The sequence below is a fragment of the Biomphalaria glabrata genome, chromosome 18 (assembly GCF_947242115.1).
Source record: "Biomphalaria glabrata chromosome 18, xgBioGlab47.1, whole genome shotgun sequence".
NCBI lineage: Eukaryota > Metazoa > Mollusca > Gastropoda > Planorbidae > Biomphalaria > Biomphalaria glabrata.
The window spans coordinates 4850244-4868754 of record NC_074728.1 but is presented as its reverse complement, the minus strand read 5'-3'; the positions used below and the strand labels follow the sequence as shown (position 1 = coordinate 4868754).

Genomic DNA, 18511 nt, shown 5'->3' with positions numbered 1-18511 from the left:
TACATAAGAATTTGTATTTAATTCACTAATACAGCTTTCTAGTATTATATAATGTACATGCACCATCTTATGTAGTCTTTAGGTATTCAAACTTCTAAAGTCATTATTCAGTTTTTCACTGTGCGATTTTTAAACACAGAATGTGAAAATGGAATTTAATGACATAAAGAATTATATGGAATAGGAGCAAGAACCGTGGCCATATTACAAGGTCCTCAGGGCTCGTAAAAAACTTATTTTATGGAATATTACCAGGAAAAATAAGAAGAGACCGACAGAGAAACATAAAAGAATACAAAAGTCTGCCATTGAGAGAGATTCTATCGAATGCAAGAGTCAGAGAGGAATGGAGAAAAGAGATCCACAGATCTTGTGTGGTGCCCCGACTGTCCAACAGACTATTGAATAGGTGGACGTGAAGGAGAAAGGACTACAAATAACCAAATTGACTTGGCTACCAATTAAGTTAGACCTTTTAATAGGACTTCCGAGACACTCTGTTGTTGGTTTGTAGCTCCAAACATCTAGTACAACTCAACCGATGTGGGCGTATTACATTTCTTAATGTAGAACTCGAATTAAACACAAACAAGCTTCTTTTGAAACAAAACTCAACATAACTCTTATTCATAGATATACACAGAATCAACTTGATAGTAAATGTATGTAGAAAAAAAAGTGAATGGCGTTTTAAATAACGGACTAGAAAAACACACGTCCTTTCGTCTCACGTCTATCACTTGTTCTTCTCTCTTCAGGGGAGGATTACCTTTGGAAATCTAAATTTTGGACCCAAAAATCAATTTTTAGATTTAAACATATTTAGATAGCTTATCCATTTATTTACTTGATAAGTACTTTAATTTTTTTAAAATAATGCTTTAAAACATATTTTTTTACATTTTTCGGGTGTATATTAATGACGATTTTATAAGAAAATGCAAAAATTCTCCATAGTTACAGGTTTAATAATTTTTGTGCATTGAAAATAAAATAGTCATATTTGGTATCAATTTGTTCAGCGTCCAAAGGTCTTTTAAGATTTGGCATCACTTCCTAATCTTTTATTAGCACATTTTCGCTATATTTAGAAACTTACGTACTCTTTTTGATTAGTTTTGGTGTAAATATAGACCCGCTTATAAATGCTGCGTTCTGATTGGTCTATCCCAGGATAGCCCTAGCGACCTTGTGTACGTCAGGTTATCGAGAATAAATGGCTGAACTGCCTACATACAGCGTGTTGAAATTATCGTATGTGAAAAACTAACATTTACTTTCTAAACAGTTTTAGTATCTTAAAATAAACGTTTTATATGTTCTGTGCTTGCTTTTCTTACATCTTGTAAGTAGAATTATCAACATTTTACAGTTGACTGAGTTGTAGATCTAATACTATAACTAGTCAGACTAGTCTCTCTGGCGACTCTGCTGGATTGCCTGGATATATCATATTATTCTTGTCTAGATTTATCTAGATTCTATATAGAGTCTATATATATAAAATATATAGTCTAGATCTAGATCTATATTGATCATATTCTAGAGCTTAGACTTCTACGATTGTGACTTATTCAGTGATTGTTTTCAAGTTCATTCTTATTTGAGCTTGACTAGATCTAGATCTAATCTAAGTCTTATCCATAATTATCATCACATCTACTATCATCTAGCTTTACTGCTCTAGACATTCTAGATTCTAGCTCTAGTGCTAGCCATGGGAAGATTAAAAAAAAGAAGTAAACAACTTCTAGAGGCTCGCAAGATTGCCAAGATGAAGAACACTGTTCGAAAAGATCATGAACTAGATCTAGACAAAGTAACACCAGCTCCTTCAACTCCAACTAACTCGTCAGTGTTGTTGTCTATGCAAACAAGTTCCAAAAAAAAAACTGTTGATATTCCTGCTATGGACATTGGAAGCTCTAGCTCTCTATTTAATGATCAGTCAGCTAAACAAGCATATAGAACAATCATTGACATTAGTCAAATTGAAAAATTGCTTTCACCTCTTCTGTGTCCTTATTGTAATGCTGATGGTCTAACTTTGCATTCAGATGACAACAGTCGTTTCGGACTTGTATTAAAACTGAAACTTTACTGCGATAATTGTGGCACTGTGGTGAATGATGTTTTTACATCTGAACGCTCACTCAATGATAAAAATTTTTCCATCAACACATCTGCCGTTGTTGCCTCCTCATTGTGTGGACTAGGACCATTAACGTTCAACAATTTTTGTGAACATTTAGACCTACCGGGTCTATCAGCCAAAAATTTCTACAACAGGACAAAGTCTATTTATAAGGATGCTGAAGATGTTCGTCAGGCTTTGCGTAGTAAAACTATTCGACTTGTAAGAAAGGAACATGCAAAAAATAGCAATTCAGCTCTAAGTGATGATGACATTTTGGACATTGCCGTTTCATTTGATGGTACTTGGATGACCAGAGGACACAAATCAATGATAGGTGTTAGCTGTGTCATAGATGTATTGACAGGCTATGTCATTGATTTTGAAGTACTATCTAGCTTTTGCCAAACTTGTAGCACAACTGGTACTAGACTAAAAGCACAATCTCCTGCACTCTACAAAGAATGGTTTGAATCTCACAAACCTGATTGTGATATCAACTATACAGGTGAGATATTTTTCTATTGTTTTAAAACCTTTTACAGTAATTAAAATCTAGATTCATTTTTATACTGACATGTTTTTTTTTTAAATTATTTAAAAACAGCATACAAAACAGTTTATTGTCTTTCCATTAACTTTTTGTTTTATATTTTTCAGGATCGTCTGGAATGATGGAAACACATGCGGCCGAGATCTTGTGGAGGAGATCCATTGTGAAGTTCAAATTGCGCTACACCACTATGTTGTCAGATGGTGATTCTAAAGCCTTTAATAAAGTCTGTGAAATAAAACCCTATGGAGATGTACCTATAACAAAAGAAGAGTGTGTCAACCATGTGGGGAAAAGGATGGGCACTGCACTCCGTAATTTGGTTACAGATTGTAGCAAGAAAGGAATTTCACTTGGAGGTAATGGTGTAGGAAAACTTACACAACAAACAATCAAAAAACTGTCCAAGTATTACACCAGAGCGATACGGAAACACAATGATGCTAAGCAAATGAGAAATGCTATACTTGCGAGCATGTATCACAATTTTTCGACTGATAAGAGGCCGATGCATCATCTGTGTCCTTCAGGTGCAGATTCTTGGTGTTTTTATAAGTCTTGTGAGGCAAAAAATGTAAAGCCTGGTAAACACAGTCTCCATATACATACGCCTCTCAATTATGACTTACTAGCAGAACATCTGAAACCTATATACAAAAGATTGTCAGAGCCTCAACTTCTACAACGATGTTTGCTTGGCTCAACTCAAAATGCGAATGAGTCTTTTCATTCATGTATTTGGAATATTTGCAGCAAATCAAGATTTTCTTCACTAAAAAAAGTTAACTTTTCTGTTTTAGCTGCAGTAGGACAATTCAATTTTGGCTTTTCTTTTGGTAGTGAAATAAAAAGTTTTTTCAACTGCCAGGTAAGCAAAAGCAGCCAGCGACTTGGATTATTGAGACTTAAGAAACGCTTGAAAAATGCAGCTTATAAAAAACAACAAGTTGTAAAAAGAAGACTGTTATTAAGAAAGGAGGCTAAGGCACGTAAAGAATTGCAGTTTATTGAAGCTGAAGGAGTTTCATATTCATCTGGACATTTTTAAATTTTTTATGTAAGTTCTCAATTTTTGCTTTTTTTTCTCATTTCTGTTTTTTCTTAATTAGTCTTCTTAAAAGTCTTATAATTTAAGAACTAGTTGGTTTAATGATGTGAAATTTTGAATAACACTAGTTTACATGCTGTTCTTTAACTTACAAGTGTTATATATTCAAATATAGTTAGTTAACTTAGTTTTACAAATATCATTTTATTTAAAATCAGTTTTTCTCAAAATGGCCGTTTTCCAAAAATGCATTCACTAAAATTTATAAATCTTTAGAACCATTAAAGATATTTACATGAAATTTGAAACACTTATAGATCTATTGTAATACTTTCATGTGACATCTTGATTTTTTAAATATATTGTTTGGTTTTCATTTTCTATTGACATGAATGTAAAAAATATATATTTTTCTTTAAAAAAATGAATGATCAACTTTACTCTTATATGTTAAAAACAAATATTAAATTATAATAAATTTTGAGATGTCACTTTATTCTTTGTTGTTTTCTGTTTCAAATGAAAAAGATTTGACTCATATTTGTCTATTAGTTAAAGAGAAATAGCATTTTAAAAATCATATACAAAAAACAAGATGGCGGCCGTTTCCATGGCAACCACAAAAGTCAAACACATTTTTTCTATGTTTTTAAAATCAGGATGAGTTACTGTATCAACCATACAAGTTTGATAAATTTCTGATAAATATTAACGAAAATAGATTTTTTAGGTGTACCTCCCCTTCAACCTTCACACCAGTATTTATTGACTAAGACAGACCACCTCATGATCACACCAGAATCTAGTGAGCCTACACAACCAAACCATCCGCTCACATTTTCTAGTGGTTACGTCACAAACACATATTCTCCATAAAAAATATGATTTGCAAACGTTACCAAAGCTAAATTTGTATTGTATGGACACGTTACAGGAGAAAACTGCCTTTCAGAGACGATCCTACAGGGCTCAATACCAGGCGGAAGAGTAAGAAAAAAAATGGGTTTGTTGGTTTGACAGACTCATTTACAGCAGACGATGGAAACAAAGAAGACGTGAAAGTGTGAGAGTAAAAGTAGAACAAATATTGGGATAGAGAGACGGGGAGAGAAAGTAAGAAGGAGAGAGAGAGCGAGAGAGAGAGAGAGAGAGAGAGTAGTTGGTGATTAAAACATATCTTTCTTGGGTTGCACCTTTTTGGTAAGCACCAATACGTTTCCCCTTAATTACACCTTATTTATCTTCAAGTATCTTTCACAGTGTCACACATTCCTAAGCACTGCCCCTGAAACTAAGAATCTACATCGACGGTTCTCAATCACCAAGTCTCAATGACGAGAGTTTGGATCCCGGCGACGGACTTGCGCCGCAAAGGGTTTTTATAGACGTTTACTGATATATCCTGTAAGTCACCTGTTCAACGCCTCGGTGTAATTGACCTCATTCTCCAATCGTAAACAAATAACATCTTGCCACGTGATTCTCTATCTCATCTGTCCAAATTACGATCTAATTTTAATACACAGTGGTTATCACGTGACAGTTTTTTTTTTTGTTTTTATCAATATGATCACGTGACTAAATGTTGTTTGTTTACGATTAGTGAACGAGGTCCATTTTTTTTTACCAAGGATGGCTGCCTGGTTGTGTTGTATGCGCTCTGGACTCGTTCGATGGTCTCGATTATCCCAGGTTCAAACCCTACCCGCTGCCATCCCTCTTCGTCCTGCAGGAGGTTTGGGTTAGTGTATAATTATCTTCGAATCTTAAAGAACATCCAAAGCATGTAAAAAAATAAATAAAAAGAATTCAACGTTTTGACGAAGGCTAAGAGGGATCACATAATCAGAGCTCTGCAGAGAAGGAGAAACATATCTCACAGAACTATAAAATCAATACTCTTGACTAACACACCAATCGCGTTGTATAATAGATTTGAATTTTTAAAAAATGTTATCTTGAAACATAGGAAAAATGATCATCGGACCATGGGTTGAGAACCCCTGCTCTACAACACTTACTACTGGTACTGAACAAATACATTAACAGAAAGAGAAAATGTCTCTCAGCGCGGGCGTCTTTATTGACTCTCCCACGGGCCTCAGAGGGTCATCAGATATCAAAGCGTTTATCAGCGACTATATCTTGTCTACGAATGCCAGTTTACCAGCAGAGAACAGGGGTGTCACGCCCCCTTGCGCTTGTGGCTTTGTTGACATTTTGTCATTTATCATCAGCGACCGCGTTTAAGTAGGCCCCGTCGATTAGAAGTCGTGGGTATAGACGGATACGTCACAGGGAACTGAAGGGGGACTTGAGGAACACGGGGCCACCCTATTATGGTGTTTTATGTAGGCCTAATATTACTACTTTATGTTTAAGTATTCGGTCGTGAGCTTTCTCTAGGGTTAGTTAAGTTAGTAATGGCATTCACCTTCAGCTTCACATATTTCTTAATCTGTTAAACCGTTTGGGGCACCACATAAGATCTAATGACCGTCTTTCTCGAATCCTTTTTGCCTTTAGCCTTGGATAGTAATTCTTTCAATGAGAGGCCTTTCCATTCTTTTATGTTGTCTTCCCATCGCTTTCTCTGCCTGCTTCTTCTTTTTTTTCCTGGTTCTGTTCCCTGTAGGAAGGTCTTTGGAAGTCTTGAGCACATTGTGATATGGCGTTTTTCGACAGTCGTTAGCTGGTCATCGTGGGTCTTGGGGTCCCATTACTCTGTTACTCTAGTTAAACTAGAAGACAAATTAAATCTAAATTCATAAGAACAAACAGATATTCTTTTACTGTTATCTTTTCCTCCTGATATGCAGTGTGGTTGCTGAGTGGTAAAGTACTTGGCTTCCAAGCCGAAGGGTCCAGTGTTCGAATCCTGGTGAAAACTGGGATTTTAAAATTTATTTCTGGATCATAAGGGCACCTCTGAGTCCACCCAGCTCAAATGGACAACTGACATTGGTTGGGTAAAAGTAAAGGCGATTGGACGTTGTGCTGGCCACACGGTCGTTAACCGTGGGCCGCAGAAACAGATGACCTTTACATCATCTGCCTAATAGACCACAAGGTCTGAAAGGCGAACTTTACTTTTACTTACTAGGTCAAATTCCGTGTGATTGTCAAAAGAGCTAAGCTGAAGGCTCTTCGTACTCTAGGCGTGTAAGCCTGCATGAACAAACCGTTCTGTCTGGAAGAGGTCGAAGTCAATGTCTATGTAAAGCATTGCTATTTCCGATATATCTGGCACTCCGGGCGCATGGACTAGAATGCATGGCCGAAGGCCGAGTACACCGGGAACATCCGCCATTTTCCCATGTTGTACCAAGCTAACCTTGCAGGACTCGCCATTAGTGTAACGGTCCCTTGAGGAACAGTGCATGGATTATCGACAGGGAAGTGGAAGCTCTCTTTCAACTCCGCACCGTGAAGTGGGAAAGCTCTCGCATTCAATTGGACACTCCCACAGGAGTTTTGTTTTACTATTCATTTAGCCTAATCACTTCCTCTAGCTATCGTTTCCACCCGAGTGCCACGTTGAGGCAGAATAACGTACTCGGGAGGTCAAATTCCTACAGGTGCTCCATTAGAGCATGGGACGTTTTGCCTGAATGAACTAACAACTTAGCCAAGTTTACTTCTTGAATTAGCATGCACTAGATTGACACATGAAAGACGTAACTATCTTCTGTTAGGAAGAAACGTCTGTAATTAACGAGATAAGATAAAAGAGACAACCACCCAAAAAGTGCTAATTAATAACTGTTTAAACGGTTACACAAATGATGATTTCTATTTTATATAAAATATTTGAAGAGCAAATCAAATTTGTACAAAAACGAAGCAGTCTTTCATCCTTTAAGCTTATATCAACTCTGTCTGTCAGTCTGGTAAAAAGTTTGTACACGTTATTTCTCCCACAACCATTCTCGGATCAATTTGAAATTTTGCATAATTATTTCATGTACCTGACAAAACAAGATTCGATAAAAAACAACAACGACCAATTAGTAGCTATTTAATTTAAATTATTAAATTATTTAGTTATATATTATAGTTAATTAACTATTGGTAATAAATTATTTGTTTGGTATTGAGGCCTGGAAGAACAATTATATTATGCGTTTTAAAAAAGCGATCACGGTAAAATTACTCCATTCCACCCCCCCCCCCCCTCTCTTTTCCCAACTGGTCCAGACAAGTGGTAGGATCATAGCGCATTGAGAAATCAAAAAGTATGAAATTGCGTAAATTGAAATTGCGAAAAAAAAAATTGGTAAAAACATTTCGCACAGATTTATTATTGTAAGTCTAGATCAATTACAAATTTATTCACATGACTGATCCAAAGTAATTAATACAATAACATATATACACTTTGTTTTGTTTAAAGTTAAAAAACAACAAATTTTTTCATTTTTTTAGGTCAGAATTATAACTTCTGCTAAATTGCTTTCACGTCTGATCTACCAACAATCTTTCATGCCCGCTTCTTCGTCTTCACGCATTTGGTCCCCACCTCTTGTCCTATAACCACAGTTACAATAGTTGTCAATTTCCGGCTTGTGTTCCGCCCCCCCCCCCCCTCTCACCTATTCCCCTATAACATCATGTGTTTTCACCCTTCTTTGTTTGGACCCAGATTAACATAAAACTTCGCGTTTCGCTTCCTTCGGGAGAATAATGGCACCCCTCCGCTTCACCTCTTTCTGATTCTTACATTCTATATCGAAGTCATAGTTTATTTTATTAAAAGTCACCCTGGCCACGGGTGGGCGATATCGATGGCATTAATCGAGTTGAGATCGACGTACAACAACGATACTAGCCTTTTCGATACCAGGCGTGAGTTAGTTTCCGGTTACGTGACTTCAGCTAATGAGCAATTAAATTGCGCTTAGGTCACAGCGGTTCAGGGAAACTGTATCTAAAACAAACGCATCAGAGTTTTTTCTTTCTTTTTTCTATTTTATTTAAATATGCTAAAAATATTGTGGCCGAGTGTTAAAGCGCTTGGCATACGAATAAAGGGGTATCGAGTTCAAATCTAGGTAAAGAATGGGATTTATAACTTTGGGATTTTCAGGATGCCACCAAGTTCACCCATCTCTATTGGGTTCTCGACAGATGTTCTGTAAGTTGGTCTTTGTGCTGGCCACATGACACCATTGTTAACCGTTTCTGGTGTAACCCATGCATGAAACTATGACGGATAATTTGTTTGTACATCGTGGCCAAGATAAAAGGGGCTTAGAGATTATGGCTTCCCATATCGTCCAATCTATGGCTTCCCATATCGTCCAATCTATGGCTTCCCATATCGTCCAATCTATGGCTTCCCATATCGTCCAATCTATGGCTTCCCATATCGTCCAATCTATGGCTTCCCATATCGTCCAATCTATGGCTTCCCATATTGTCCAATCTATGAGCTTGCGATTTGTAATTGTGAGGTAACTTAAAGTGTAACTGAAATCCCGCCAAAATGAACTAACAAAAAGTCCAAACCACGTTCAGGCGTGCTAAATGGTGTATCGATGGTGCGCACTTTCAACACCTCCTGTGAAGTATAAAATGCTTAGTATCTGGGGGCCGCGGTGGCTGACTGGTTAAGCGCTTGTCTTCCGAACCTGGGGTCCTGGGTTCGAATCTCGGTACCTGACTTTATTTAGAGAAGGTAAAGGCGATTGGTCGTTGTGGTGGCCACACAACATCCTGCTCGTATTGAAACAGATGACCTTAACATCATCTGCCCCATAGATCGCAAGGTCTGAAAGGGGACAATTTAATTATACTTATGTGTTGTTATTTATAATATTTTCTTTTGACTATTAAAAAAATTATAATTTTTAATTGCCTTTTCTATACGTATTTATACTCCTGTATACCAGTGCTCTTTTATTTTAACGGCCCTGTATTAGTTGAATGGATTCTGATAGAACCACGAGTAAGTCCATGGAAATTGAGGTTATACAGTAAAAAAAAAAAAAAGATTTAAAATAGTATTTTTTCTTTAAGAAGACAATACCTCCTCCTCCTCTTATAGATCGATTTTTTAAAGCTCTAAATAACTAATACATGTTAGATAATAAAAAAAAAACATTTTTGTAACCCTCCCGATTCCCAATGATAAAAAAACAACAGGTAAAGCGAATGTCTAAATCTACTAGACTTTATACTATTCCAATGATAGACCTTAAGATCTAGACGTTGAAGACGCTACGCAAAATGTTCCTAAACATTAAGTTGATTAAACTCTTTGAATGAATCCTGCCCACAAGTTGAAATAACCGAAGACATATATGTCCGTTCAAGATCATTTTTTCGTTCTCTAGCCAAATTTCTACAACTTCCTTATTCTCGGATGAAGTTGAAACTTTGTACAATTATTTAACTGGCGTAGTCAATACATGAATCAATTAAAAAAAAGCAACAACAAACAAACACAAAACAATTAGTTGATTAATTATTGGTTATTTATTATGTTGTTTGATACCATCAAGGGAAATTAAAACTTCTGTGTTCAAAAACAGATATGTTTAGATATGTCGGTTTTTATCCCCTTTAAACACTAAACACGTTATTTCTCCCACACCCATTCTCGGACACTTTAAACAATTATTTATTGTATCTAACAAAACATGTATCAATTTAAAAGTCAAATAATTATGGAAAATAACTTCTACATTATTGAGATATATAGCTGTAAGTGAGGATTTCTTCTTCTAAGATTAGCTTTTTTTTAAAAAAATATTTTTCTTGCTTATATTTTACTGGTTGCTATATGAAATACTGTGGTGGGGGGGGGGGGGGGTGGAACAAAAGTATGGAAGTAGATGACAATGATGCGTGACTGTTGCTTTGTTCCTGTGTATACTTGCCACCGTCAAATGTAGCTTCTACGATGAACGTCAGGTAACAATGGAAATCATTGGATTCATTTCCTGGTCTAGTAATTAGGCCAATTAAAAATTCTTGAAACATATTTCCCAACCTTAAGTCTTACAATCTTAAAAAAAATTCCTTTAAATAGTGAAAAACATAAAAAAAAAAAAACGGAAAAAGGGTAAGGGGGGGGGGGGGAGAAGCATGGTGGCTCAGTGTTAAAGCGCTTGGCTTCCGAACCGGGGTACAAGGGTTCTAATCTCAATAAGGGGTGGGATTTTTCATTTCGGGATATTTAGGACGCCCATGAGTCCACCCGATTCTGATGGGTACTTGACATTAGTTGTGAAAAGTGAAGGCGATTGGTCGTTGTGATGACACCACATTAACCGTAGGCGATATAAAAATTGTGGCTTATTGTGAAAATAGTGAAAAAAAAATATTGGTGTCAGTGCGTTAGGTAAATTTATAAATGCCTGGAAATATCATTACACATATTCACACAATTAATTAATACATTTAAAATTTAAAAAAAAATTCTGCCTACTTTGTTAGAGAAGAAGTCGATCCCCCAACTGCGCCTCCCCCATGGATACGCCACTACGCCCACATATTGTATCTTTCGTTTATCTAATTCCTTTTTTTCTCTTTTTTTTTCTCTTTTTCGTTTCACTGTGTCTCTTTACTTCTCTTTCTCCATCTCTTCTACCAGTCTCTTTTTATCTCTTTTTTAAATGTCTTTCGTCTCTCTCCGTCTCTCTCTGTTTGTCTCTCTCTGTCTCTCTTTGTCTCTGTCTCTATTTGTCTCTGTCTCTCTTTCTCTCTCTCTCTCTCTCTCTCTCTCTCTGTGTCTCTGTCTCTCTTTATCTCTGCATATATCTCCCAATCTTGACTAAAATTTTCTAAAATTAAATAAATGATAAAAAATGAAGAGTACAATTAAAAAGATAATTAACCCTTAACCCTAACCCTAGCCTTAAGCCTTAAATCATTTCTAAGAAAAACGAGATTCTTATCTAAATTTTAAATATTTAATTTTTTTTTAAAAACAATTTTTAACATCACTTATAGATCTATTAAAATCAAATGTGGAATATATTTTATTTTTAATTTTTACTGCAATAACACTTTGCGGTCTCCTCAGAACTCTCGTCTCCCTAACGCCCCACTAGGGTAGCCTAGTTCTCATTTAGATTGGTGCTCCCCCCCCCCCCCCCCACAGCCCGCCCCTCGATTCTTCTATTTATTACACTTCCTATGTAAGAATAATCGATACGACCCAGCGAAACTGTGACCTCTGACCTCCCCCCGTCACAACCATCCCACCGAAAGTCGGAAAAAAAAAAGGAAGAGAGAGAGAGAGAGAGGGAGGGGCGGGGTGTCAAGGTGCGCAGTAAGGACATCAGGAGTGAGCTCTTGCGGAAGCACCTGTCGCGCCAACACACACACACGCACCCACAGACACACGTAACATTCGCGCCAATTTTTTTTCTCCCCCCCCCCTTTTTTTTTTTTTCACCTTTTCATTACGGGCTGTTTTTTCCTACGGAAGTAATACAGCAAACAGTTTTGTTTGGTCGGCACCCTATCTCCCCCCATTCCCCTCCTGGGTTTAATTGATTAAGATTTATTTTTTTATTTCTTAACGACAGTTTCGCTGTGGCCGAGGATGTCAAAACAGAAAGTACTAGGGTCGATAAGCTCAGCATGTTGATCACACAAGCGGAAACAGGTCTGGAGACAGACGACTCACACACCATTTAGTTTAAACTTAACACCCAGAGCGCGCAGACGATGAACAATGGCTAAAAGAAACTGTCTTTTGGATTTAAAATTCGAAAAAAAAAGCATGTGGATTTATGTTTCATTTCGTCAAGAGAGAGAGAGAGAGACTCATGTTTATCTATGTGTAATTTTCCTTTCTTAATTTTTCTCAAGTGGAAATATTACAATGTAAGATTGTTCACCGAAACCAACGCAAAAAGTGATGACGTCAAAGCTTCACTCCTTGTTGATTTGTTTTTTAAAAGATCACTTGTGGAAGTACTCATGCATTTATTATGGACTCTAGTGTGCTTTTAAGTGTGGAGTATAAAAAGAAACATTTGGAAAGAACCTGTGCACATATTCCAAGTACAGGATTTAATTAGATACTAGATTCTAGAAAGAAAGACAAACCGTGAGAATGCTGTTTATTCTTTGCTAGTGATTTTAAAATATTGTATCTTTAATGTGAGCGCTTATGTTTAAAAAAATCTATTTCTCATAGTTTGGATTCGGATGAATTTATGATTCCGAAGATCTGATGTCGTGAGACAGACAACAGAACAAAGTTTGAAAGTTAAAATATTATAACACAAAGAAAATGATCATAATTCCTATAGTGGATATTGCATTGTGTGTCATTTAAAAAAAATGTCTCAATTATTGGATGTAAATGGATGTTAATGACGCTAGGATTAGAACATAGGAAGTTAAATGTTAATTCTTTAATTCTTAGACCAGATTGAATGTGTTAAGTCTACGTTGTGCCCTTATAGGTTTAGAGGAAAGTAGCTGGCAGCAGATGGCCTCTAAATGAGACGGAGACCTCCCACGAAGGCCGCCGGGCACACATTTGAGACCCAAAGAAAAGCATTTGCAGAAGACAGGCGCGATAAACGAAAAGAAAACATAAGTAGACATCGGGCAAACAACGGCGTTGTCTGCATTAGCTGTGACAATATATGCAGGTCGCATTCGTTAAGAATATCAAACAAATAAAACAACAACAATTGTAAGCCTCTTTGACATATTAACGCCATCCTCATCAAATAATCAAAGACATATGACATTTGAGCTCATCGTCATTCGTATGACATCTACGTCATCGCTGACGTAACACCACAAGCTCATCTGACGTCACAAAGAAGACAAATTTTAAAATTCGTTCTATCAACAGAGATACGAGGACGATACAGCGTCTGTTGTCATGGTAACACCCGTGTCATCACAGATCTGTTTCTAAATCATACATAGCCTAATGGCCTTCGTTTCCAATATCCTAGTCTTTTCAGAAGACAGGCCTGTCCAGCAGGTGTTGTGACTAGCATAAGGATCTACTTGTGATAAATGATCGGAATATCTATCAATTAATTCACTAATTAGATTGTTGCATTTCTCCACCCTCGCTTCCCTGGATTAGTCTCCTAAGAAATCTATCCTGTGCAATTATTATTATTTTTTTAAACTACAGGTCTGATGATATTAAATAGTGTCATTTAATGGAGATACAATGATAGTCCTTCATATCTGGACAGCTCTGCGAAAATAACAACGAGGAATGATTCTGTGATACAAATGAGATTTTGATAGGTTATTTACTTCACGAGGTTGTGTTCGGATTTCTGACACACAAACGGATTATTCAAAGCTATGATTATGTTGATCACAAGGAAAAATAAAATTTCCGTTATTCTAAAGGATTAGTAGTCTAATAGTTTGAAAAATTTCACAAGAAAAATTTAATATTGGATTTATTAACATTTCTGGTAGGAAGGGAGTATGTGTTTATATTTTTGTTTTAAGTACTGCATTTTTTTTTTTAAATTGGTTGTTGCCGTTTGTGATAGATAACCTTAACAAACAAATACATTGCGGACATTTAACAACAACAAAAAAAAAAAAAAGAAAAAAAACTTTTTTTTTCAATGATCAAACACTAAAAAAATGTATACGGTTTTACTTGTAATCCTGCAAGGAAAGACAATCCACTTTACTTATAAGAATATAAATATATTTATGATTATCTCCCTTAGACCAATTTGCATGTCTCTCTACTAGCACGCGAGGTAAGCCATGAGGTTCTATACCCAATAGTCTCTCAGTAAATATCTGATAACCTCTTACCTTGGCTGAAATCGAAAATTTCCACAGTATCAAAACAAACACATTACAGTATAGTGAAATAAACAGCGAAATAGTATCCTCTTTTTTTAAAAAAACGTTACTATAATCTATTTGTGTAAACAAAAATAACTTTGAACAAAAAACGAACTAATACTCCAAGACAATTGAGACTACATTTTAAACAGAGGTTCGCTTTTAATCTCCATTTTAAAATTCCCTGCGTTGAGAGAATTATTATCCATTCTATCCCGTTAGATAACTCAGGTGTGTTGACACTCCTATACAATGGTGAGACCAAAAACCGTTAATCTGCTAGTCCGGTGTATCGATATTTGAATCGCCCGCCAGTTTTTTTTTTCCCTTCATTCAGTATTGTGTGCGTTTTGTGTGTGTTTTCACATCCGCTCGCCCTCTTGTCTCCCCTTGTAAAGAGGAAGGGGAGGGAATCGAGGGGAGAAACAGAGAAATTATTCCAAATCTTTTCGTTGGTGGTGATTGCCCTTTCAAGATCACTCCAAGAGATTTGTTATCACTCCGACGTGGCTGTGACGAGTTTTTTTTTTTTTAATTTTTCTCTTCCACTGAGTCTTTCGTTCCTCCTCTCTCCATCTCGATAGTAACGGGCTCAAGACTTTTCTATATGAAATCTTCGTGACTGACTTCTACTGACTATTTAGTAGTTTCACACATACACACACAGATATACACACATGGGCGTAGCTAGGAATTTTCCATTCTTTGGGGGCCCGGGAGGCTTGACCTCTTTGGAGGGCCCCCCAACAGTTTTGCGTAATATTTAATATTTAATGTAAAAAAACACTCATTTCTCGGATCTAAACGAGGAAGAAAGGTGAACACGTAACGTCTTTAAAGCAAGAAGGAGAGCCGGATTTAGTCTTGCAAAGGCCCTAAGCTTTTCTGAGATATGGGCCCCCCCCCCTTGTCATCAACATGAGGCAATGTTTTCTTTGCTCCCTTCTCAGAAGAATTGAAAATATCAGTGGAACCATTTTTGTGGGCCCCCTCCCCCTCCCCCCCCCCAAAAAAAAAAATAAAAATTAAGGGAACTATAGCTTATGTTGGTATATGTCTATCCATCATTGGTAAGGAGCTGATCTAAGTATTGAAACCAAGAGAGATTTAATTCACTTTATTTATTTCATTTTAAATTGGGTGGTTCCTCGCCAGTGAGGGCACCATTGTTGACTGTTTTATAACTCTAAGCCAGTGTTTCCCAATCTTTTTCCTTAACGAACACTTCGCACAGTCTGAGTATTTAGCGGGGCAATTTCCTTAATTATTTTGTTTTTGAGAGATTAATTCACGTGGCCTATTAGTTAATTAGTCCAACTAATGTCAGGTACCCATTACATCTGAGTAGACTAATGTCAGGTACCCATTAAATCTGAGTAGACACAGAGGCGCACTAAAGATCAAGAAATTCAAAATCCCAATCTTCACTGTGTGATTGTCAAAAGAGCTGAGCAGAAGGCTATTCGACCTCTAGGCATGTAAGCCTGGTTGAACAATCGTTCTGTCTGGAAGAGGTCCAAGTCAATGTCTATGTAAGACATTGCTATTTCCGATATATCTGGCACTCCGGGCGCATGGACTAGACTGCATGGCAGAAAGCCTAGTACACCAGGAAACCCAGCCATTTTCCTATGTTGTACCAAGCTAACCGTGCAGGACTCGCCATTAGTGTAACGGTCCCTTGAGGAACTGCGCATGGATTATCGACAGGGACGTAGAAGCTCTCTTTCAACTCCGCTCCGTGCAATGGGGAAAGCTCTCGCATTCCCTTGGACACTCCCACAGGAGTTTTGTTTTGCTATTCACTTCCTCAAGTAATCATTTCCACCCGGGTGCCACCAGTCTTCACCGGGATTAAGACCAAGGCCCCCCAGTTCTGAAGCCAAGCGCTTTACCCCTCAGCCACCACTCCCCCTCCCATATCTCTATGCTTCCCAACTTCTTTCTGTCTCTCTATCCTTTTTAATGCTTTCTTTCTTTTGCTTAGTTCTTCCTTCTATCCACCAGCTCCCAGTGGCTCTCATACAGATAAATAAACAAAATAAACGCTCTTCATAGCTGCTGATGTCCTGGCTGATGCCGATGCTGCAGTACTTCGTATTTTTACGACAAACCAAGACAAAGTGTTTCACCTCTTTTTTTAAAATCAACTTTTTTAAAAATAAAATGATCAAGAGAGACATTCTTTTCACCCGGCATTTTTTGTATTTTGACAAAGCTATATCAAGTTACTCCGCCTGTCTACCTTGGTAAAATGTTGTAACACGTTATTTCTCCCACACCCATTCTCGTATGAATTAGAAACTTTGCGCAATTATTCATAGGCGTAGACAAAACATAAATAAGTAAAACAATGAACTAATTAGACGATTAATTACCGGTAATTAACTATTTTGTTTGAATCCAACAAAGGGAATTAATCCTCCAGTATTCAAAGATATAGTTAATAATGTCCCCTTAAATAATTGTACGCGTTTTTCCTGCGACATCCCTTCTTGGATGACGTTGAAACTTTTAACATTTATTTATTGTAACTAACAACATACGAATCATTTTTTTTTTAATTTAACCAATTAAGTCGATTGGTAATCAATTACTTCGTTTGATATCGAAAAAGTAAAATAATTTCTATTTTTTTTTTAGAGATATAGTTGTAAGTGTGCAGTTCTTCCCCTTAAATACGCCCCCTTTAAAAAAATTTTTTTTTTTATTTTTTGCTTGTTTATACGCCTATAACAGAAACTAGTAAAAAAATATCGACACACATTAGAACATGTCAAAGGTAGAAATATCGTTTGTTAGAATTTGGGGTCAAATGTAAAGGAACTTTTCAACTACCAAGCACAAAATGTTTATGAGTTTTGGGGTTAGTTTGTGGGGTAGAGAGTAAGGGGAGGGAGGGGGGGGTGCCATAATCTAAAAAATAGAACTGAGCTACCTGGCTAGACTTCGCAATAAATTATGTCAGTAATTGTTATTGTGTGTTTTTAGATTGTTTCTTGGAAAATTTTGGAAAGTTCCGTGTTGAGATTGTCCCCCACTTTAAAATGACATTTGATCTTAAACCCATGAAGCCAAAAAAACTGAGGCCCTTGGGACATGAAGCCGGGATCAAAGTTTTGTCTGTGATTAGGCCCGATGACAATCTTGTTGAAAAAAATTCAAGAGGCCCTTAAGCTTAGTGTATTTTTTAACAAACATTTGCAATGTCTGGCAGCTGCTTCAGAATGTAAAGACATGAACAAAATGCTGTGAACCCTAAAGATATCCATCAGAAAATAAATGAAAGATTTTGATTTATTTTGAATTCAATAGGCAAATTAATAAATGAAAAGTCGAATACACTACAGTGACAGATCTGTAGCCAGTTAAGTAGTAGTAATAACTGAAAAGCTTATAAATCTGAATCTGCAATGCTAAAAAGTACGCACAAATTATGTACTTTTGGAAATAGATAAATTATCGATTACTTCCGCTTTATATATATATATATATATATATATATATATATATATATATATATATAGTTCGTCCATCGTGGTTCGATGATGACCACTTTGTCATCCAGGGGGCTGAGGGCTTTGCACTGGGGTTTTATGCCTCCTCATGTGGCTGGTGAGACCTATGTGAGCCCGGAATGTTCGGCTGCACACTGGGCAGGCTATTACAACTGGAGCTAGTGTCGTGGGCCTTGCTTTTCTTCTGTGGCGTTTTTCTTCTGCCAGCTTTGTTCTCTTTTCCTCAGCGACCTGTGCGCAAGTTTTCACAGCTCGACGCCATAATGCTCTGTCATGTCTCGTGTGCCTCTGTCTCCCAGGTCTATGCTGAACTCCTTCAGAGAAGCTTTGAGGGTGTCCCTGAAGCGCTTTCTTTGACCACCTTGCGAGCGCTTTCCTTCGCTTAGTTGGCCATACAAGGGTCGTTTAGGGATGCTTTACGTGCACCGGATGCGGATACACACACACAAAAA

At 37.0% G+C, this 18511-nt stretch overlaps 2 protein-coding genes across 3 annotated transcripts in view; one reads left to right on the top strand and one right to left on the bottom strand.

The window, feature by feature from the left end:
- Positions 1-18511, bottom strand: part of LOC106056012 (uncharacterized) — a 57706-nt gene that overhangs the window by 20280 nt on the left and 18915 nt on the right. Inside the window, exon 1 of one of the 2 annotated variants that reach the window (XM_056016557.1) lies at positions 14509-14870. The exons of the other annotated variant lie outside the window; for it this stretch is intronic. The gene's annotated coding sequence lies outside the window, so the exon portion shown is untranslated. Of the gene's footprint in view, positions 1-14508; positions 14871-18511 lie in introns of those variants that run through there. 2 annotated transcript variants of the gene reach the window in all.
- LOC106074525 (uncharacterized) lies at positions 845-4226 on the top strand. Its single transcript, XM_056016562.1, has 3 exons — positions 845-1345; positions 1674-2642; positions 2795-4226. Exons 2-3 carry the CDS (start codon positions 1718-1720, stop codon positions 3733-3735), a joined length of 1866 nt encoding a protein of 621 aa, XP_055872537.1. The 5' UTR covers positions 845-1345; positions 1674-1717; the 3' UTR covers positions 3736-4226.

Excerpts from the sequence above, each read along its gene's own strand:
- LOC106074525 (XM_056016562.1), top strand. The coding sequence starts at position 1,718 with ATGGGAAGATTAAAAAAAAGAAGTAAACAACTTCTAGAGGCTCGCAAG. Across the intron at positions 2,643-2,794 it reads TTGTGATATCAACTATACAG|GATCGTCTGGAATGATGGAA; the intron begins GTGAGATATTTT and ends TATATTTTTCAG.